Genomic DNA, 22,716 nt, shown 5'->3' on the forward strand with positions numbered 1-22,716 from the left:
CTGATTTTGGCTGGGAAAGCTTGATTTCAGCATCTTTGAACCTGTTTGAGTCTAGGTAACCATTCCAAACCCCTTAAATACATTTGTATACATACAAAGGGTGTTTTCATGTTGAAAACAAGGATGGATTGGTTAACGAAGACTAAGTAGAAGTTTAGGTTGAGGTTGTTTCAAATTTTGAATATTTGAACCTCAAAACTTCCAAATTTGGGTTTCCTAATGTTTTAGGGATTCCAAGTCATTGTTGGTGCAATGACAGAAGTTACCACCATGTCTTTAGGGGGAGGGACTCTTTAAAGACATGAAAGTTATTTTTCATGAACCTTGGAAGGTGGTTAACCTTCTGTTGTGAACTTGCTCAAGGTTGAGCATTTAAACTTGAAATGGGGAGAAATGGGGAGTGGATATCCTCATTATTTCAAGTGGACACTCATGTGGTAGATAATGCTCAAGGTTGGGTAGTTGTCTACATTGAGGGAGAAGTTAAGGATAAATGAAGGGTATGGGACCTTCATTATCGTGTTGATCACAACGAGTGATGTTGTGAACAACGATGAGCAACTCTTCAGGGGGAGAGTCTTCAACAAATGGATTTGTTGAAGTGTGCCCAGAATTGGAGCATAGGTTGATGTGTGTCCAACGATGGGTTGATGTGTGCCAATAGGGGGAGAATGTATGGTTAAGCTTAGTCCTTCATTACCTATGGGAAGGTCATAGGGGGAGAATGAAAGGACTCATGAAAGGGAGTAAGTTAGGCTTTCATTACCTAGAGGGAGTTTGCCCTCTTAGGGGGAGAATGAAGAGCTTAATTTATGCTTTCATTACCTAGTGGCATGAAGAAGGAGGCTATGGGATTAGCCTAACTTACATATGGGATTGTAAGTGTTATTGTGGTATTGTCAAACATCAAAAAGGGGGAGATTGTTGGTGCAATATCCCTCAGGTCAAGGTTGACCTGGGTAACCAAGCTGAGTCTTGTTTTGGGTTTAGATGTTTGACAATAAGATATTGATTGAAGAAGAGTCAAGTAGGTCAAGGTTGACTGGATACTTGACTGGGAAGTCCTAACTGGGATGTTAGGCAAAATGAAAATCCTGGTGAGTGAAGCCAGGCAGAAGGAAGTCCTAGTGAGTGAAGCTAGGCAGATGGAAATCCTGGTGAGTGAAGCCAGGTGAAAGTCCTAGTGAGTGAAGCTAGGCAGATGGAAAACCCTAGTGAGTGAAGCTAGGTGAAAGCCCTGGTGAGTGAAGCCAGGGGAAAATCCGGATGGATCAAGGATGATCGGACATCCGGTGTTGGGAAGTCCAAGTAGGTCAAAGGATTGACTGGATACTTGGCATGAAAGAAAAGTCCAAGTAGGTCAAAGGATTGACCGGATACTTGGCAGAGAAAAGTCCAAGTGGGTCAAAGGATTGACCGGACACTTGGTAAGGAGTCCTAGCAGTCAAGGGAGTGACTAGATGCTAGGCATGACATACCAACAGTCAAGGTTGACCGGATGTTGGTTTGGAGGTTTAGGACTTGGTTTTGGACAAAATCCAGTCTGGATCGATCGATGGATCGATCCGGCCTGTCCAAGCGAGCCGCGGATCGATCCGTGGATCGATTCAGAGGTCCCAATCGATCGATGGATCGATTGGGACGCTGTGGAATGGCCGGATCGATCCGTGGATCGATCCAGCGCTTACAGAGGCGCTCTGGATCGATCCGTGGATCGATCCAAAGCCTCCCCGATCGATTGGGAACATTCGAATCGATCGGGATCCGACCGTTGGCGTCGTTTATAGCTGCAGGCGTTCGATGGCTGCGCAAGAACTTCACCGATTCATTCTAGATTCATCACAGCTCCTCCCCAGCACTCTCTAAGCTCCTCACCGCCAGTTCTTGAAGGTTCTTGGAGGTTCATCCAAGTCAAGAGGCGAGTTGCAACGAGAAGAAGAAGAAGCTAGGGTTTTTACTGCATCTCTTGTAAGCTTTTGCTTATTCTTTACTACCCTTTCTTCTACTTGTATTGAGAGTCTTGTAGGGCTTCTCCGCCTTCGGTAGTTACCGAAAAGGAGTGTTTATTAGTGGAGGTGTGTGTGTGTGCGTGGATCCTTGGACTAGTCACCTCTTGTAGTTTGTTTCTTTGTATTCCGCTGCGCATCACTTCGAAGAAACAAGCAACGAAGCACGACGAGCACACGCGAAGCTATTCACCCCCCCCCCCCTAGCTACTTTTGGTCCTAACATGTTTCTCCAGCAGTCAGTAGCTAGATAGCTACTACCTATCTGGCCACGAGACCATTCATGGTAAAGTATTTCTCTTACAGACAAGGACCTTGACATTTTGGATTGTCCACGAGACCATTCGTGGTAGAGCGTTTCTCCTGCAGTTCCTATCTAGATGTTTTGGTCATTTGTATTTCTTGTGGTAGAGTTGTTACTCCTATGTATGATGACTATTTTCTGCTACTTGCATGAGTACACAATTATAATGTGTAGGAACTGCATGCACCCCTGATTTATTAGTCTTACCCAGTGGAACAAGTTAGTAGATGAGTACGTAGTTAATTATTTTTAATTAGTGGTTGTTCATGTTGACTCTCGTACTATTATAGTAAATACTTTACCTGAGACTACATCGTTTGATCTCCTAATAGTATATTATTCATGCATCATCTTTTTCTATCCATTGAGTTGTTGTACTCACTACTTTTATTTTTTCCTTTGATTTTTAGATTAATAGATAGAGAATGTGTGTCCCTAGGGCCCCAAGGACATCTTCCGGCGATAACTCCGGCACGAGGACGCTCTCCTTCGCGAGGGGAACGCTTAGACGCGAGAAGATCGTCGAGAAGTCGTTTCCACCGGAATTCTAGTGAATAGAATTGTAAGGAAATTAGCATACGAGGTAAGAAACCCCTCACCTGCAGTATAAGTAGCTCCGTTTGGGTTTTCTACGCATTAGTTTAGCTATATGCAGATTTTTATCGACGCATAGCGTGAAATTACCCGCATTGTCAAATTGCTTATGATTGCAGTTTCTTTCTGTATCGAATTTTGAGTATGTTCACATGTACATGCATACATACCCGCATTGTCATTTTTAGCTAGTTGTATTGTTTTAAGTAATTTGATATCGATTATTTCATACATTGTCACTAGGGGGTACCATTCATTTTAGAGGATAGGTATACCCTCGGGGTGTGACAATGTCTGCTACCGTTCTTCCTCAAAATCCTTCTTCTCTTCCTTCAAGAGCTCTAATCTTAAGAGTCTCTCTTCTCTTCGACTTTTTCTTCTCCCCTTCCACCGAGAACCCTAACCTTTCTTTTTCAATTTTGTATGAGATGGGACTTCCAAAAATAATCACGTGGCGAGGAACCAAGAGATAAGGACAAAGGAAGAGCAAGGCACGCGACAAGGGTAACGAAACTAGTACTCATGATATAATTTTTAAGGATGCTAATCATAAGGCTCATTATGTTATTCTTGCTATGAAGTAAATTGTTAATACCCGATATTTAGACAATCATATTTTGACTAGGCATGCCTTAGGAATGATATTGATTGGACAATGCTTAAAATAAATATGTTGAGATAATTTGATGAGTATAAAAGATCCCACCTATCATAGGATTACTCTTGAATTTTTAAGTTCGATGGAGGTTTAATATTTTTATAAGATGATGAATGTCATGAATGTTAAACTACTTTTCAATTGTTTACAATGATCATCATATGACTTTGGAATAATTTAATTTAATTTTGAACTACCTTATGGTGACGAGAGGAGAGAGTCGAGGAATCTTTTCATTGGAGGATTAATCACCACCATAGCTCGAACCCCCTTGATTTTAATTTGGCTTGAGGAAGGTAGATATAGCTCAAGAATGGATATATAGGATTGCATTGCTATACATATGATTGTTAGGGATGGTAACTTTTTATTATCGACTTCTTAAGGACCATTTACCCCATCTCCTGAGCCCTCACATCACTGATCCACACGAATTGTCACACCTAGATATTCTTTTCTTTCTTTTGTTAGTTCTTCTGCAGGGTACTCGGCATATGATTTTTCTGACATCATCACTATCCTCTCCGCCATTAGAGAGAAGCAAACTGAGCAAAGACAGAAGGTGAAGTTGCACTACTAGAGAGCCAATGATCATTATCGCAATGATGAGGAGTGCGACTACAAGATGGAGGAGTATGTGTTAAGACCAAAAGAATTTAGATATCTCTACATGGTATAATATTGTCTATTTTGAACCTAAACCCTCATGATTTTATTTTTGGGTTCTATTCAAAAAGCATCATACTAATGGAGATATCTTTCTCTTATAAGTTCATGATCCTTTTCATGCGTTTTCAATGTGTGACTTTATTTACAACCATCGCAACCCAACAGTATGGTCAATAATAAAATGATGTATATTCTTGGTACACATTATTTTGTAACCTCCTTAACTTCCCTCATTTTCCATCTAATCCAGGATAAATTTTAAAATTATTGAGGACAATACTTTATTAAGTTTGGGGGGTTGGTGGGGGTTGGTTTAGCTTGTTTTTATTTAGTTTAGTTTTATTAGTTTTTTCATATTTCTTTTTACATCATAAATTTTTTTTATAATGCTTACATATCATCATTCATACATTACTTATTTGTTTCTTATAACATGACATTAACATGATAGACTTTATGTTCTTATGATAGTATACTGGTATGCTTAGCCATCTATTTTCTTCTATTAATAGTAGCATGACTTAAGTAGTATTTTTATAGTAAGAGCTTGATGTTGGCCTAGTTGTTTAGAATTTTTTATCACATCATGTTTGATTTTAATAGTTGATTATCTGAAAATAATAATGATTCATAAAAATTGACTAGTAGTACTCTTGTTTACTAGGTGACCCTCACTACATTTTGGTTCATGTAAAGTTCGAATCATGGCATTTATTAGGAAAAATTAAAATCCCAAAGAAAAGAAAAGAGAGAAATATCATGTTGAAAAAAAAGGTTCTCAAGCATTGCACATTGAAAAAAAATAGAGAGAAATATGAGATAGAAAAAGTAGTTGTCGTGAGTAAAAACGGATCCCTTTGAAATCGAATTAGATTACTGAGAAAATACTTATCATGTTTCTCTTGATACTAAGTACTTCTTTGAGACTTTGTGTAGATGATGTATAGCACTTTGGGGGAACGAATCTTGCGTGTGACAGATAAGTGTCTATCACTGGAAGCATTAGGAACACCATTAGATGATGACTTAACCAGTATTGGAGGTAGAAAGGTTAAGCCAATTTTTGTACTCAGCATGAATAATTACCAACTAGGTCACATTAAGACCATTTAGTTTTTTTTCCCATTAGTGAAACTACATGATAGGACTAGACTGATTTGTTAGGGAATATGATGCATCATTCACACACGTAGATTTATATTACATGTTTTACTTGAGGATAAGCAAAGGTTTAATTTTGGGACAATTTAATGTGTGTATTTTATACGTGATTTTTAGTATTATTTTCCATGCATTTTGTGTCATTTCATGAATAAATTTTACATACTTGTATCTTATTTTTATTGTTTTCACTTATTCTTATTAAAAAAACTGCTCTTTGCATATTTTTGTTGATATGACACAAATTCAAAGTAAAAACGGAGTTAAAAAAAATCTTGGAATGAGAATTCACAATAAGGAACACGCTCTAATTGTGTCCCATAACACTAATGTATTTCTCTATCTGAAATTAGATGCAAAACGGAGAAAAAAATGGAGTCCACGGCCTCAAACAAGGCTCCCTCATGATCCCTGCATAGCCCTGTCCGACAACACAGCTTCTGGCATGACTCGGTCGTGCCTCCTAGTACGGTCATGACACATTCTATCCCGAGGCGACTCAAACAGCAGACTAAACTTCGAAGGGGCATAACTTTTAGCTTGGACTGAACCACGAGCTCCACGACCTCTCAAATTCAAGATAATTTGAAGATCTACAAGTTTAGTTCAAAGTGGAACTCATAAAAACCAAGTTTAATGGGCTAAAAATGTCATTTTGGTGGTGTCTTGACAATCTAACAAATTTGGAAGGTTTGGGAGGCTATAAAAGAACTCATAAGACTCTTGTTTAGGGAATCTGGGATTTGGTAGTCCACTCCCTTTCTTAAGAGGAGGGTTTTCCCCATGATGGGGAACCCTAGGGAGCTTCGTCCAAGGAGCTGTCGAAATCATCTGTCTGCCTTTAGAGATTGGAGATCCTTCTGAAGACACAGGAACCATCTCACTAAGCTTTCTCTTCTTCGCTTTCTCTATTTGTAATTGTAGATTGCTCAATTCAATGTATTTCAATAAAAACTCCATCTTTTTAGCGTAGTTTTCTAGATTCTAGAACAAGGGAGTACCTCGATGTACTATTAAACATGCTTTTATAAATCTATTTATCTTTTCTCTATTGCATAATATGTTTGTTGCATGATACAACTTTATTGCACACACACGATTGCGACACCAACCATGCACTTTCGTATCTCATAGGATGAGAGGATGGACCGAAAGATTAACCCAATTCTCAGACCCATAGAGAATCGAGACATGAGGGTTGGACAGAAAGTAGTCAAAAATCTCATGAGAACACCATTAACTATTACAGAGCTTAATGAATTTAACCCAACTCAGTGTCACAAAGTAAGGAATGACACTTAGAAAACCATAGGGTATCGTGATAGGAACCACCTTGAGAAAGTGATCATTTTAGTAAGGCCGCTTTAAAAGTAGGCGTCGAGTTTGGATAGGCACCCCGATATAATTCCAAAAGTCTATATTGATATCTCGAGATAGACCACCTACATGTGAACAATCATAGTGGTAGAAAAGCGGATAGAACTTAGGATGTTAATAATCATCGTGGCAAAATCAAAATCAAAATCATTTCCCCCCAATTCAAATTTCTTTCTCGTCTTCTTACGTGTGCTCTCGACTCGATTCCATTCTTACGAACTCTTACAACCTACGATCTTTTAGATAACTTGCTTCACGAATTCAATAGGTACTTGATTTAACAGTTTGTGTGAAATATATTTTTTTATTATTTGACGATAATCAGACAAAATCTTATGTCTAAGAATCAAACTCACTAATCCTTAAAAAATGAAATAAAAACCCCTAGGTAAAAATATTATTAAGAATTTAATGAAGACGATGCTTCCAGCCTTATCAAATTCTTTAGATTACTCGTGGCTACTTTTTCCTAATGACGAAAATGAATTTTAAAATATTTTCAGCTTTTATACCATTGACTCAACGCACACAGTTGGATGCCTTTGATTGAAAATAAACATTTCAATCAACTAACTTTTCATAATACATCATTTAAGTAATCATCTATAATTTACTTTCTCCATATTACCTAAAAATGCCTTCTATGTATTAACCTAGAAATAAATTAACAAAGACATTAAGGACAAACGAATCACTTTTGACATAATTTAGTCAACCTAAAATTATCATTCAATTCATTATACAATTATCAATTGAATTCTATTGAATGATCTTAGATAGCATCATCCCACTCATTTCAATCAATTTATTCACCTATCTTATATGTTTGTTCCTATCCTGGTACCTTACCCTAGGAGAGGAGATCCTGGACTACTTTTTACAATCCAAAGGATGTTCCCTTTACATGTATGAATGGAGATAAACGATCCCCACTTGTAAAATAGATGAAAATCATTTATCTCCATCAATACATATAAATGGAGGATTCTCTAGACCACTAGGATCCCGCCTCCTTACCCTAGCACCTTGCATATGGGAAGTGTCCCATTATCAAACTTCACAGTTAAACGGTTATAATACCGATAAAAGCAGAGTCCATCAGTGCTAGATTTGGAGCAATGTAGAAGAGTGGAGAATTGGCTTACAATTTTGTTACCTAATTTGCACTAAGGATCTCTAATTAAATGACTAGACTAACAAATTTAAGAAGCTAAATAAAAAGGGTTGGATTTTAAAGGACCAACTAGAAAATGAACAAGTTCCTAAAGGACCACATGGCGCAGGCATTTGACCACTTCAACATTGACTAATCAATCTCAATCTGCAGGAAATCAGGTACACACATATGAACATCTAATTTACATAATTTAATTCTAAAGGAAAAAAAAATAACCCAGGCGATCCAGCGGCCAAGTTCTTTGTTCATTAGTTTGAACAGCTCCATCGAGATGTCGGTACACAGCTCAGGTAATGGCACCAATGGCAATGATCGTTCCCATTTACCCCTCGAAACAGCATTATCAAACCAACGATAAATCTGCAAAAGCATAGGAATCTCAATATGGAATAGAGAGCAATATAGCTAGAGAGTTACTGCATAGAAAATCTAAATAAGAATCGAAAAATTCTGATACATATCCAATTCTTGGGATTTCAATAACAATCTATCACGAAGTTGCTGTTGAATTAGAGCATCTCCAGTGAAAGTGAAATTAATAGCAAAACCATAGAATTTAAGAGGTACAAGCACAGGGCTCCCAGAAGCATCCAGGTTCAGGTTTCAAATTTGATGGTTGAACTTTTTATGGATACGAAGAATTGGCATACTACTTAATGAGGGCCATCACTAGTCCCCTCTGAAGTAGCTACACCTCATTACACCTAAACTAGTTTGTGAAATGCTGACATGTAAATACTTAGTTACTCCTAATCTCCATAACCAATAACCCAAATGATCTTTGCTTCCATTATACTTGGCAATATATCCAAGTCTGCATTCTCCACCAGAATCTGATTTGTGTTCCAGGAGAAAACCACTGAATAGCCTAATATGAACTATATTCACAACAAAACTAGTTACTCATAAGATTATTTACTTTATTAAAGGTTTTCTTCTCTCCTGTCATTTTACCTCTTATTAAATAATTATTTTGCCTCAACCTTGTTCTCGTAATAAAAAAACTTAGTTGCTGCTTAATTGAATGAGGACCGAACAGCAAACATGATGTTCCAACATAATGTCACAAGATGATTGACAAAACAAGCAAGCTAATGACTGTAACCTGACAAATGCAAATGAAAATTTAGATTTGTAAAGCCTTGGTCAAATAGTTCTTACCCAACCACTAGCAAAATCAGTGAAACAATCCCTAATATGTACTGGTAGGCCAAATACTTCGATTTAACTCTGCCTTCACGAGGTAGATTGTGGCGTGCCACCCAACCAAATTGAGGCTGGAGCAGCAATATAAAACCCAGAAAAAACCCCACCAAAAAACCTCCAATGTGGGCAAAGTTATCGACATGCGGTAGGATACCCACAGCCAAATTGATAACAATGATGATCAGTAGAGTGAATAGGGCTGCTGCCTACACAAAAAAGGGTAAGAGTTCCATGTATGAAATAACTTCATGGTTCAAAACAAAGAAGAAGGAACAGAAAATGAAAGTAAATACCAAAATAACTTGTACCTTGTTTGTGTAAATGGTCCAGTTAGTAATTAATTCTGACAGCATTGCCCCAAGAAGTCCAAACAGAGCACCAGATGCACCAACAGAAATACTATTCCTCATGAAAAGAGATGACAGAATACTACCTCCAAATCCAGAAAGTAGGTATATTGCCCCAATTCGCACTTCAAAAAATGGTGCACCAATCATAACTCAGGAACAAGTAAGGGGAAACTTCACAATGCATAGGATTATGTAAAACATTACTAACAGAATCCAAATTGCTGTTCAAGGCGAATGCCAATGAAAACCAAGCTCAGCATATTGGCGATCAGATGTATAAGACCAGCATGCAACCACATACAAGTCACAAGCCTCCATCCTTGATGTTGATGTACCACCCTTTCCCATTCTAAAGCACCCATCTTCTGCAATCTGGTGATCAGAACAAGAGGCAGATTAATGAGAAAATGGCATGCTACTACAAATAAGTATTACTGCATTAACATCCTAAACAAGTAGGGTTAATTATTATTTTATTTTATTTATCTAATAGGAAGCACACATGGGTTAAAGTAATAAACGATTGTGGTATAAAAAAAGAGGCAAATTACTATGCATTTTCCTTAAGATGCATTGTATCCGAAGTTCTTACTACTCATTAGGCATTTGCTACTAAATTCTCTTCCCAAATGGATTTAAAAGTTCCTCCGTAAGAAAGGATCTTCAAAAAAAAATGGTTTTAAAGTATAGGTAATTTAATAATACTAATTATTTATTTTTTTGATAAAAGCGATCATTCAAAATTCAATGTTATAGATTTTAGTTTGGTCCCTAATAAAATTCAAAATTGTTTTTTTCTAAGGAAAGTTTTAGAATGATCAAGAGAGATTAATGCGTTCTCTTGCAATCCACAATAGTGATGAGAGAGATGGATGAATGGATGAAACAATGAGTCTAACAAGTGAAAACAAGGATGTATCAATGATGCTGAATCTTGAGTTGTAGTGACGCAAAACAATTCAAGAGGGTGACAAAGGCCCATCTCCTTTTGTGCAATTTCTTTAAAAATCAAGCTGAGATAAAAGATTCCGATCAATTAAATGTTTTAAATTATATTTTCTTTTACCAAATCTTCACCTGATTATCCATTTTCACTCTCACTTTGACTAAATTTCAATAGATTCCAACAAATCTAACTAGTTTCTAGCTAATTCCTTTGAATCCCTAATTGTTTTTGAAACTTCTCAATGTTTGTGATGTCAGTTTCTCTAAAATAATCAAATCAATCATTATTGATATTAGATCATCTAGAGTGATCTATATTAGTATTTACTAATTTTTTCAACTACACTAATGATATTTTTGAACATTTCTTCAACAAACAATGTTCTTGTACTACCACCAAACTCTATGTTGTTGATGTAATCAGCCTATGATCATTGACGAAGAGTTGTATTTTGATGTTTGAACAATATGTCCTTTGATTATATCAAATAGGTCAAGGTACTGTGTGAGAAGACCAAGTGGGTCAAGTCAACTCAATACTTGACAACCGGAAAAATTCAACAGGTGTTGGTAGGTGTGAAAGTCCAGCATGTATTGAAAGTGGTAAAAGTTCAACAAATGAAAATCAAAATGAGTCAAGATAGAAATCCAAATGGATCAAAGTTGATTACACTTGGTTGACAGAAAGTCTACATGAATTAGGTAGACTAGATACTAATTGCATGTGCATAAATTTAAATAATTATAATGTGTGTTAATAGGGGTAATGCAAATAAGGAAATAAATATTGTGAAAAAGAAAATAATTTTGAAGAAAATAAATTGAAGATAAACTTTAAATTAGTTTATCCAAAATAAAAGGAAAGAAATTGAAAATCTTCAAGATCAGATAATATTCAAGATTAGAATGAAATTAAAAAATATCCAAAATTTCAATATCTACAACAAATTAGAAATTCAAATTTTATTATTTAATAATTATTATTTTATATTTTGGTAATAAATAAGGAATAATTATAATCCAAAGATCTTGTTTAGTTAATGCAATTTAATTCATTTAATTTTCTGCAAGGACTTGCGACATTGTATTAGAGAATTCATTTGAATGCTAGTAAGCATAATAATCACTTATAGTTCATTTCCATTAGATTTCTTTTTATTTTGCACATTTTTATTACTTGCATTAATACATTGTCATTCTTAGCATTCGAATGTAAAAAATCCCATTACCATTTGATTTTGAGATTGATTACGGCTTAGATTACATATCTTGAGAGACAAAGTGCCTTACTGTACATAAGGGATTCAGTATTAATATTGTTGTAGCATGACACTGTGGGTATCAATCTACAACCTTGGTCATGTGACAAAGAAACATGCACTCCAAGTTACTAGTGTAGAACAGTTTGTATGACCTCAGCATTTAGGTCATACATCTCAACATATACTCTTTATATCTCTAGTATTTGTCAAAGAAATTTCAGGCAATGATTTTTGTCATATTTGTCTAACACAAGGTCACTTTGATGTTATCAACAGCAACGTCAATGCATGTTTTGATTTAGTATATTGCAATAAATAGGAACCTTATAAGGTAACAAGAACAATTGGGGCACGATATTTTCTCACTTCAATTCATCACCATAGTCGAAGTGTATGGAGCTAATTACATAGAGAAACATCAAAATGCACATTAGTGCCAATAGATTTTTTCAATACAGTTGTCTCAATTCAATTAATCTATAAAAACAATTAGAAGTAATAATAAGAGGGGATTCACTTCAGAACTCATGCAACAATTCTGTGGGCCAAATATCATGTGTCGACATACCCCACAAAGTGATAGGGTGCAAAGCAAGGATTACATATTTTAAATGCTGCTCAAGCTTTGATGTTTTTGGCAACCCTATAAAGTATTAGGGGAAAGTGGATTCTAAGGGCAACATATTTAGTTAACCAAACTCCATTAAAGATTTTAAATGATACAAGTTCATACAATGTACATTTTGAGAAAAAGCCAAATTATGAGCATCTTAAAGCATTAGGGTGTTTATGTTCCACCCAAAAGTGTCCAATAAGTGGAGATAAATACGATGAAAAGGAAAGAAAGTATATATTTCTTGGTAATCCTAAGAGCTAGAAGGTGTAAGATCGAACTCGATGCTAGAGAAGGAGTAAATAGCATTAAGAATTTTTAAAATTAGCAGAAGTAAAAAAATTGAATCAAGTAAGCAAAAATAAAAATTACTTAGACTGATTCAATTAAGTAAGACAAAACAATATAAGCATGCAATAGATTTAGCTAACAGCTAAGCATACAAACAGTTGATCAATCAAATCAAAAGTATACACACACGATGCAGTTATAAAATATGATTCCTATTTCTTAATTTATCATTTCCAAAGAGCCTCTAGAGATCGGAAAATCTTCCAGTAAAATAATTTAAAAAGTTAAGCACAATATAACAAATATGGCAACACTAAAATAAATAAAGATGTTAGTCTTGCTGATCAAAAATGAAGTACAAGTTGCAGCGTGTCGCAGCACAAAAGGCAAGAGAACACAAGAGCACGAGCACAAGAGAATGTCTAAATGAGATTAAGTGATTTTCAAGCTCTGCCTTGAAACTCCTTTTATAGTACCCCTCCGGTGGCCTAAAGCCTTCATGGTCACCTGGAGAAGTGATGTCGTGACTGCAACTGTTATCCATTCAGTAACAAAGCTCTCCGATCGCCCGGACGCCCTCCGGTCAGCTGGAGAGGGGTAAAATCTCACCTTGACCCGAGTCACTCGAATTATTGATAATGTCATCTCCCGGTCACTTAGACCTAATACGGTCGCTTGGACCCTCCAAAATCTCTTCATCGAGAGTTATCACGAGGCAGTTGCCCCAGACTCCCTCCAGTAGCCTAGAACCATTGAACATACTTTCCTACAATGGTTACGCATAATTAGTAGGATAATTAAAGTTACTCGCACTTATATTGGGTCTAGATGCACAACTATCAACTACTTCCACTTGGACTTATTTGTCAAACTTTCAGCTCTCAACTGACTCCACCTAGACTTAATTTACCTAACATCCAGTTAGGGCTTTTGTTTGACAAATCTTAATCACTTGGATTTGGTTCACCTACCCTCCAACTAGGAATTTATTTGTCAACCCTTAATCGCTTGGACTTGGTTCACCTAGCCTCCAACTAAGAATTTGTCGCTTAGTCTCCAACCAAAAATTAGCCCATGCTTGATTCTCAATCAGGACTTCAAATGCCTAGATCCACTAGGACTTAGTCACCTGATTCACAATCAAAACTTCAACACCCATCAAGTAACCTGCACTGCAAACTTGACACAACTGGTTAGATTACAACTAACCTAATTTTAACCTTAGTCATATATCAAAACTCTTGGTTAAATGTTGTGCGCCTAACAGTAACAATCTCTCCCTTTTTAATAGTATAAAAACTAAGTTAAAGTTAGTAAAACAATAATCAAAAATAAGTTTTGAAGTTTATATTCAATGTATGAAAAAAAAATATATGATTATTACAGTTATACATGAATATAATAATTGAAAAAATAACTCCCCTTAATTATTTTTCCCCCTTAATCAAATAAGGATATTAAATTGGGAAAATTAATTGGAAAGGTAATAAACAAAATTGAAATAACACTTGATTTTTATCTTTTCTTTTATCTCTCTCCCATTTTCATCTATCAAAATGGGTTAAAATGTAAATAAGGCAAATAATGAAGTAATGCATGTATAGTCAAGTGTAATATTGCAAGAATTAAAAGAGATAATTTAGATAAGTTAACAGTAAACAAATGCAAATAGAATAACTAAAGTTCAGCTAAAAATTAAATAAATAATTGCATTTTCAAAAATAATCTATGACAAATTGGTCTGGTCAGAAGGCAAAAGGCAGGTTTGTTGACTCGTATGCTGAACAAGTAATATGTCCATGATCACAGCCATTTGTCTCTATAAGCTGAAATCCACGAGTGAGATTTGTCTTGATTCAATTCACGTGTTCCTCAAAAGTCAATGCAGATGAAGGAGTCGTAGGTTCTAGAGGAGTGAGTAGCTGATCTGCATCAATACTGGGTTGTATATCATCCTTCCAAACTAAGATGTTTCCTCTAAGGACAAGTTTGACTAAGTTAAATTGTCTAAATCCTATCTTGTTAAGATTACTTAAGGGATGTTTCCTCTACAAACTCCAATCCCGAAAGATTCAAAGATAAGAGTCAAGATGTAACAGTAAGGAAAAGGACTTGATGATTAGCAATGGTAGATGGATGATAAATAATGGAGTTGAAAATGTGTAGGCTTAAGTTAATATATAATTTATGTCGAAGTGCGTACAAGAGAAGAGAGTGAAATGGTCACATTATAGCAACACTTCGAGCGTGAATGGGTAGAATACATGAAACGATGATTTTGTTTAGCACATAGTCTATAACTCGAATTTTATAAGCGCGGAAATTAATCAAGGTCAGATTTCGATTACCACCAAAGAAATATGAGTACATTGACATGTGAGAGAAGGGACTAGGAAGAGATAGTCGCATATTAGGAAAGCAATCGATTGTGGAAGAAGATGGATAAAGTTCACGTCGATGTCTAATAAGATCAGATGTGAATGTGATATTAAAACTTCTGATTCAAGATACATAGGTAAGATCGTCTAATTTGGTTAGCTTGTTATAGAATTTGTCACAAAGTTCAAGGTTGATTGTCTGGTCACAATAGACAAGTTTAGACAATCCATAGTGAGATATGATATCAAGGTGGACAAGACTGAGATATTTATGAGGCATAAGAATATAAGTGTCCATTCAAACTTATGTCTAAGATTTTCATAAAGAAATCTAGAATCAATGGAAGGATGAGCTGAAATCATAGTTGATCAACGTCTAAATACAAAAACAAAAATGTTAGCCAAATAAAAAGAATAAATGTTGTTAAGAACATAATTACCTTGACATGATAATTTGAAAAAGAAGAGTCTTGAGCCACGAATTGAGGTTAGGTTCGATGTAGACTCAAAATCAAAATTGAAAAGGTAGAAAACGATTCCAGGATAAAAATATAGTGGTTGTTAGGATGTTTATATAGGGATCATGCGGTGCAAGTCGACTGTGTGCAAAAATTTTTCGGAGTTATAATTAATGGTATTAATACAGCCGCCCGTAGGAAGATACAGTTGCTCGAGGATAATTTTCATAAATGTTGGTTAATTCTGTTTGATTATTCCGTGATTTCTAGTGCCTGGGCACTACGGGCGATCGAAAGGTCAAGATTGAATTTTTGAAAACAAGTATTTCTAACTAAGTTGTTCAATCCTTAAGTTCATAAGTCAAATTTCCAAGACAAGTTAATAAACAATTCAAAAGAAGTGAAAAAATATGAAAAGTGACATTTTATGAAAAATATCTAAGTTTTTATCCAAATAAATTTTTTAAACCTTTTTGAAATGTCCAACTTGATTTTGAGTTTGACTATCAATAGGATAGGAACTTTTAACCGGTTGGTCAAGATAAATAAGAGTTTTTAACTCAATCTTATGAAAACTAAGTTGTTAACATGAGAAAATTTTCTGACTTTATCAATTTAAAAGTTTTTAACCCCAATTTATGTTAATGTACTAACATAACCATCTGGAATTAAAGGTTGTAACTCTAACCATCTCACACCATTTTATGTTTTTCAAACACAAGCAATGTTCTAAAAATTGCCCTAGGCGCCGCCTAGGTGTTAGGCGCGAGCCAACCACATAAAAAAACATGATAGTCGATCAACCTAGGTCGCGCCAACCACATAAAAAACATGATAGTCGGTCAACCTAGGTGGCCTTGGCACCTAGGCAAAATTAGATGGCCCTAGGCGTCGATTAATCTGTCGAATCATCTAGGCACCGTGAAAATAATGCAAGGTTTTCATAATTTTTTTAGTTTGGGCTTTTTAATTTAAAGATCAATTAAAAAAACTGAAATGTAACCTTTTTTTCTATCGGGCTTAAGTTTTATAAGCCCTAAACTTTGGTCTAACAAGAAAATCAATTTGTTGGTTTGCCCTAGCGGCTAGCACCAAATTTCATCTTCATCGTACAAAGTAACCAGAGCTGGAGAAATCAGAGTGAATGAAGAAACTCACATTTTGTGATATTTTATTAGTTGTGAAATTTTAAACTCATTTTAAATTTGATGTTATCGTGCTAGAGTTATAGAATGTGATTTATTATGTAATTTATCTTAATACCGTGGAATCTTCCTAGCAACGGCGCCTAGCCCCTGCTTAGGCAGCCTAGGCGCTAGGCGCTAATCTGACGCTCAACTAGCACCTAGCCTATTTTAGAACCTTGAACACACGCAAATTATTCCTTGGTGTGTTTTGTGAGATGCTAGCTTCTTAGGTCTATAGGAACATGTTGTCTACGGTAGGACCTAGGCTAAGGCCATTTATGCATGAATTAAATACACTAAGATTTTTGTAAAGATACAATATTATAATTTTAAAATCATATTTGAAAATAATAAACATGTAAATATCGTTTGAAATGATCCTAGTCAAATAGTTCAAAAATTAGCTCTACTAAGTTAGTGCTCTAACATATTTCAACTTAGCAATTGGGTTAGCATAGGAGATGTTAGCATTTATCACACGTATATGTTATTTGGGTACCCAATAGCAATTATTTTCAACCTGATTAACTAAGCTTGATTTAGAACCCAAGCAATTTTATTTCTTACATTTCTTTTGATTAAGCAAATGTAAGAAACATGATTTTGATTCAAGCTAAACCTAAGTCCAGTCTTATTGTATGCGGCCTGTCTAGTCCTAATCATCATATTCAAATATTTAGACCAAACGTGAACTTACTCAAAGTAGATTTTAACTCACTAACTTAGTTTTCAAATTAGAGTTCTCTTCCTCAAATTGACACCTTAGTTGAGGTTCCAACTTCACTAGCCTGAGTCAATGAGTCTAAGTTATAGTTCTTTCCTTAAGGTCTTTGACCTCCTTAAACAAAGTCTTAACTTTAAATTTGTATTTAGCTAGAGTCTTAGTCAAATAAGTAATAGTAGCATATAACTTTTCAGTAATTGGATTTGTAACCTTGTCAGCTCACTCGTTTGAGTCGTTTACCTTACTTAAGTCTGATGTTGAGTTGTGTTCTAACTCGGACTCTGAACTTGCATCTTCTTTGATTGTCGTTAGTGCCAATAAGTTGACTTGGTTTGAGTCCGATTTAGATTTTGATGATGATTCATCCCAATTTGCCTTTAGAGCTTTTTTTCTTCTTCTTTTCAGATTAATTATCTTTTTCTTCTAATTTAAGGCAGTCGGTTCTAAAATGTCCTTTCTTCTTGCACTCGAAGAATCGGGCATTCACCTTATCCCTCTTGAAAATTTCCTTTTTTACAAATCTCTAGGTGAACTTTCTATGTCGGATCATCGTGTGACTTCTGAAGAGAGATCGTCTTAATCAAATGTTGATTCTGGCTCAGATTCGGACTCGATTTCCTTGAGTTTGGACTTTGGCTTGGATTTTACTGCAATAAAAGTTATGTCCTTCTCTTTCTGATTAAGATTAGTTTGTTCATGGAGTTCAAAATCACAAAAAAATTCATCTAATTTAATAATAGACAAGTCCTTAGATAATTTGTACGAATCAACCATTGATGCCCACAAGGTGATACTTGGAAATGTCTTAAGTTCATATCTGATCAAGTTGCGATTGTCTACTGGTTCAACGATTGCATTGATGTTGTTTAGTATTTCTTTAAAGATGTTATGCAGCTGACTTACCCTTTCCCTTCCTGCTAAGACATATCTCAAAAGTAAATTTGTTTAAGTTGTATTAAGGTCTAAGACAAGATATAGATTAGTTTGGGTTTGGTATAGTTATAATTAGGATTGGAATTGGGTACGGGCTAGGCTCAGGTTATTAATCAATGTAATTGTTTGTTCTGAACTCAAAGGATAAAGTTCGGCCTATGTTATATTTAGGTATTGCTTTGGGTTAATTGAGCAACAGTTTTCGAAATTAGCTTCCAAGTCATGACGAAACAAGGGGTCTTCTTGAGTATTGGAACAACGACCACTTTCTAAGATAAAATTAATTTAAGAATCTAGATCTAAATCAACTTTAATACAATGTCTTGGTCTAACTGGTTTAGAGTAAGATAAGTTAACTTCTTCTAGTTCCCAGTCTAGGCATGCATCTAACTAGGCTTTACTAGTGTACTATCCCGCTCTGATACCAAATTATAGGATTGACTCGACACTAGAGGGGTGAATAACATTAAGAATTTTTAAAATAAGCAAATAGTAAAACAATTGAATGCAGAATGTTGGGTTTGAAGTCGACTTTCCAATGGAGTAACAACATAAGCTAACCTCGGCAGATGAAGGTTTCTTAGAGGATCCTACAAGATACTGTTGTCTCGTGGGACAACTCATCTACTTAAGCATCACTTGGCCAAAATTATGTTACTCAGTTCATGTTCTACCAAAATTTATGCAAGCTCCAAGACAAGATCATTGGGACACTACAATACAAGTCTTATGATTTCTAAAGAAGAATCCATGATAAGGAGTCTCTCTTCATAAACAAACTTTCCTTCACTTGTTGCCTTTTATGACTTGGATTGAGTGAGCTGTCCATTGACTCAGTGTTCTTCGTTATGCCCTTTTCTTATGCTCAAAGGATATTCTATATTTTGGATGACCAAGAACCAAACAAGATCCTCCATAGAGGCAGAGTATATGTCAATACCAATGGCAGAAAGTGAGCAATCATGGATTAAAAGCTTATTAGCATCACTTGGAGTAGACCATTTGCAACCAATGCGCCTTCATTGTAATAACTAAACTGTTCTTCCCTTTGCAACCAACTATGTATTTCATGACAAAAAAACACATCAAAATCAAATCTCTGTGAGAAAATAAATCCAATCCAGGTCATATCTACAGATGGCATCTCAAAAAAATAAAAACTGAATTTTGCTTCCTACTGAGCAAGTTGAGCATCATTGATGTATATTTTCTAACTTGAGGAGAGTATTTGAGCAATGTCAAGTAACAACATCATTCACATTAGTTGTGCATAGTATTAGTGGGCACTATGGCTAGGCAGACCTAGAGCACCCATCATCGACAATGGAGTAGTCACAGTTGGAGAGTCTAGCACTATAAAAAAAGGTGAGTTTGTGTAACTGTGATGCAAGAGAGAAAGTCTCAACTAATCCCCTATTTCCTACTCATTTCTTGTGATAAATTACTTGTATTTTTTTCCCCTCTTTGAATCAAATTTTATAGAGCTTCCCATAGGGCTTTTACAGCTTTCTTCCAGATCCACCTTCCACGAGAAGTCAGACAGTTAAATCACGTCTCGAAACAGCAAGTAAGAAAGGCAACGTACGTGGATGACGAAGGCCCGAAGAGGGGGTTCTCACGCAGGGGCTGGAAGGAGAAGCGGTGGAGGGATCCGGCGACGCAGGAGCCGTAGGGGGATCTACGGACGGGACAGTTGTTGACGTACATGGTGACAACAAACATGGCGATATTGCCCACCACGACGAGCGGCACAACCCAGGGCGTCCAGCCCCGCTCCTCCGAGGCGCCGGCGTCGTAGTAAAACGGCGCAGTGTAGTTCGGACCGAAGTGGCGACCGTTGGCAGCAGCCCCCATGTTCTTCCCGTCGGCTGCTCCCCTCTCGACGTCGGAGCTGAACATGCCGGATCTAGCCCTGCGGGTCGCAAGAGCCGGCTTCGAAACCAGAAGAGGGAAGACAATAACAAATCAGACGAAAGCTTCGGTGGCAGGAGGAGGCGTCACCGACGCCCTGCGAGATTTCTAACTTCTCCGAAGGAGCGGACATCTTCGGCCTCAGCTTCAGCCTCTTTATAATGAATTTATTTATTTACACTACCAAAATATTCTTCACTTTTTTTTACATAATAATAATAATAATAATAATAATAATTTAATTAAAATAGTTTTTATTTTAAAATTAACGACAAAAATATATCATTTGTATTAAGGAGTTGAAGGTAAGTCAGAAAAGTCTAGTTTGCAAGGACTTGGACAGCCTTTGCTGACCGCTTATAAACCGCGTTTTAGCAGCGTTCTGCGCGTGCAAGCTTTTCAGTTGTCCTGTGGCATGGGTTTTCATACCTAGCCGGCCAATGCAATTATAAAACATCCTATCAATTTTACTATAACATTTTTAAAATTTAAAAGTAAATCATTTCTTTTATTAAATTTAAATAAATATTTTTTAATTTACACTATATCCGTTATTAAAATTTTTATTTTTTTTATTTTTTTTATTATTTTATCTCTTTCTCTATGTAATATCTATTTTTATTATCCAATTTATTTCTTTATTTTTTCTCTCCAAATTAAATGATATTTTAATATTTAAATAATAAATTTTATTTTTTAAATTTATAAAAATAGTATTCATCAAATATAAATTTTAAAAAAGAATACATGTAAAAAAAATTATGTAAAATGTTTGTGTTTAGAGAAATTGAGGTGGACAATGTTAAAATGTACCCTTTTTTAAGTTTAAAAGATTATTTTACCATATTTTATATTAAAAATATTTTTATTTAAATATTATTAAGTAGATGATATAATATATAAAAATAAATTGATTTAACTTGATTAAAGAAATCACTTAAGGTACTTTTATATAAAATAATAATTAAAATCATTTTTATAATTTTTAAAATATTAAAATAATTTAAATTAAATTTAAGTTATTTTTATATAAGAGTATTTTACCCATAAATTTTTTAACTAAGTTAAATCAGTTTATTTTTATAAAATATATCAATTAGAATAATATTAAAATAAGAATATTTTTAAAATAAAAAATATAGTAAATAGTTTTTATATAATTCTAATAATTATGGATTTTTTTTTCAATCATTATAATTATGGATGTATTTTAAATTTTTTAACCATTATAATTCGATCTGCCGGCTAATTAAATCTAACGCTTCACATGCTGTTTGGCCGTTAAACAATGTTTTATATTTTGGGCAAGTTTATTAATACCTTCTCTTTCTCCTGTACAATTTATTACGCTGAGCTGTTGCATTAATTGATTGGTATAAACATGGCGGGACGTGATACCGAGACCGAGAGGCTTAGTGGATAAGATTGTTTACTTATTTTGTAAAATAACCCTTGAAGTTTTAACAAAGTCAAAGCACTCTTAGAATTTTAAAAAATGATAGCTAAATGTGTCCTATTGGTTCTTGGTTACTCTTTATATCCCTATAAAATGATTTGGACTGATTTTGTTTAGTTCACTACTTAACCTAAGCCAATAGGACGAGCCAAAGAAAAATAAAAAATATATTTTTAACTGTTTATGTGATTTTAAATTAACAAAAAAATTACATATAAATATGAACACTTGAAATACAAAAATTTATCTATTTTTCTATTAATAATTTTCAACTATCTAACATGTTAATTTCAATATTATTAAGTATTGGACAAATGTTCCTAGTGTGTTGGGTAGGAAATGGGACTGCCCACTTCTTAAGAGTAAATTGTCCTTTATACCTCTAAATTATTTTTCTTTATAAGAGGTACTTCCAAGGATTATTAAACATGGGTGTGTAAAGAGAAGAGCATCCAAAGCTACAAGATTTGATTTGTGGAATTATTGAGAGTTTTTTTGATTATGTAATCATTCTTTCAACAGCAAGTTCTATCGTCGCCGATTACAAATTTATGAGAAATCGCTGTAAGTGTTTAATTGTTCTGTGCAATTAATATATAATTTCAACATCGATATCAGAGCATTAGTAATTATACTATATCGCTTTCCGTTTTCTCGTCCCTGACCTCGCCGTAACAAGTCACGAAAGTGATTCTTTGGCTAGAACTCTCTGTAATGAGTTTTTCCCAGAAATATCTCTGAGGCTGACGGTTTGGTAGCTGCAAAGGAGCGCTAATGACTGCATCGCGACAATAGGAGACCAGCGACAGGGTCGCAGGTCAGCGATCGAGTCACCGCCAGCATCAGTACTGTTGTTCGGCAACGCACTATGTCAAAATCGCAACCAGGTCGTGATTTCCATCGAAGCAGGGCTCGCGCCGTGGGGATATACCGGCGACGACAATCCGAGGCAGGCGATCACGTCCTGGCTGGCCAGCGATGCCTGGTGGTTAGGATAGGCAGAACAGCGGTCGACGACCTCAACACATTCCGATGTCAGGTAGGACCGGCAACCGC

At 35.4% G+C, this 22,716-nt stretch overlaps 1 protein-coding gene across 1 annotated transcript; it reads right to left on the minus strand.

Annotated features, from left to right (window-relative positions):
• Positions 1 to 8,055: 8,055 nt before the first annotated feature.
• LOC122019857 (RHOMBOID-like protein 2) lies at positions 8,056 to 20,350 on the minus strand. The gene is made up of 5 exons (XM_042577434.1): positions 19,879 to 20,350; positions 9,711 to 9,874; positions 9,461 to 9,624; positions 9,108 to 9,358; positions 8,056 to 8,306 (listed from the first exon to the last, which is right to left on the minus strand). Exons 1-5 carry the CDS (start codon positions 20,190 to 20,192, stop codon positions 8,195 to 8,197), a joined length of 1,005 nt encoding a protein of 334 aa, XP_042433368.1. The 5' UTR covers positions 20,193 to 20,350; the 3' UTR covers positions 8,056 to 8,194.
• Positions 20,351 to 22,716: the final 2,366 nt, after the last annotated feature.

This window comes from Zingiber officinale, chromosome 9A (assembly GCF_018446385.1).
Source record: "Zingiber officinale cultivar Zhangliang chromosome 9A, Zo_v1.1, whole genome shotgun sequence".
Taxonomy (NCBI): domain Eukaryota; kingdom Viridiplantae; phylum Streptophyta; class Magnoliopsida; order Zingiberales; family Zingiberaceae; genus Zingiber; species Zingiber officinale.

Coding starts and splice junctions, on each gene's coding strand:
- LOC122019857 (XM_042577434.1), bottom strand. CDS start 20,192: ATGTTCAGCTCCGACGTCGAGAGGGGAGCAGCCGACGGGAAGAACATG. Junction 9,875..19,878: donor TTCGGGCCTTCGTCATCCAC/GTACGTTGCCTT, acceptor TCTGATCACCAG/ATTGCAGAAGATGGGTGCTT. Junction 9,625..9,710: donor TGAACAGCAATTTGGATTCT/GTTAGTAATGTT, acceptor CATTTTTTGAAG/TGCGAATTGGGGCAATATAC.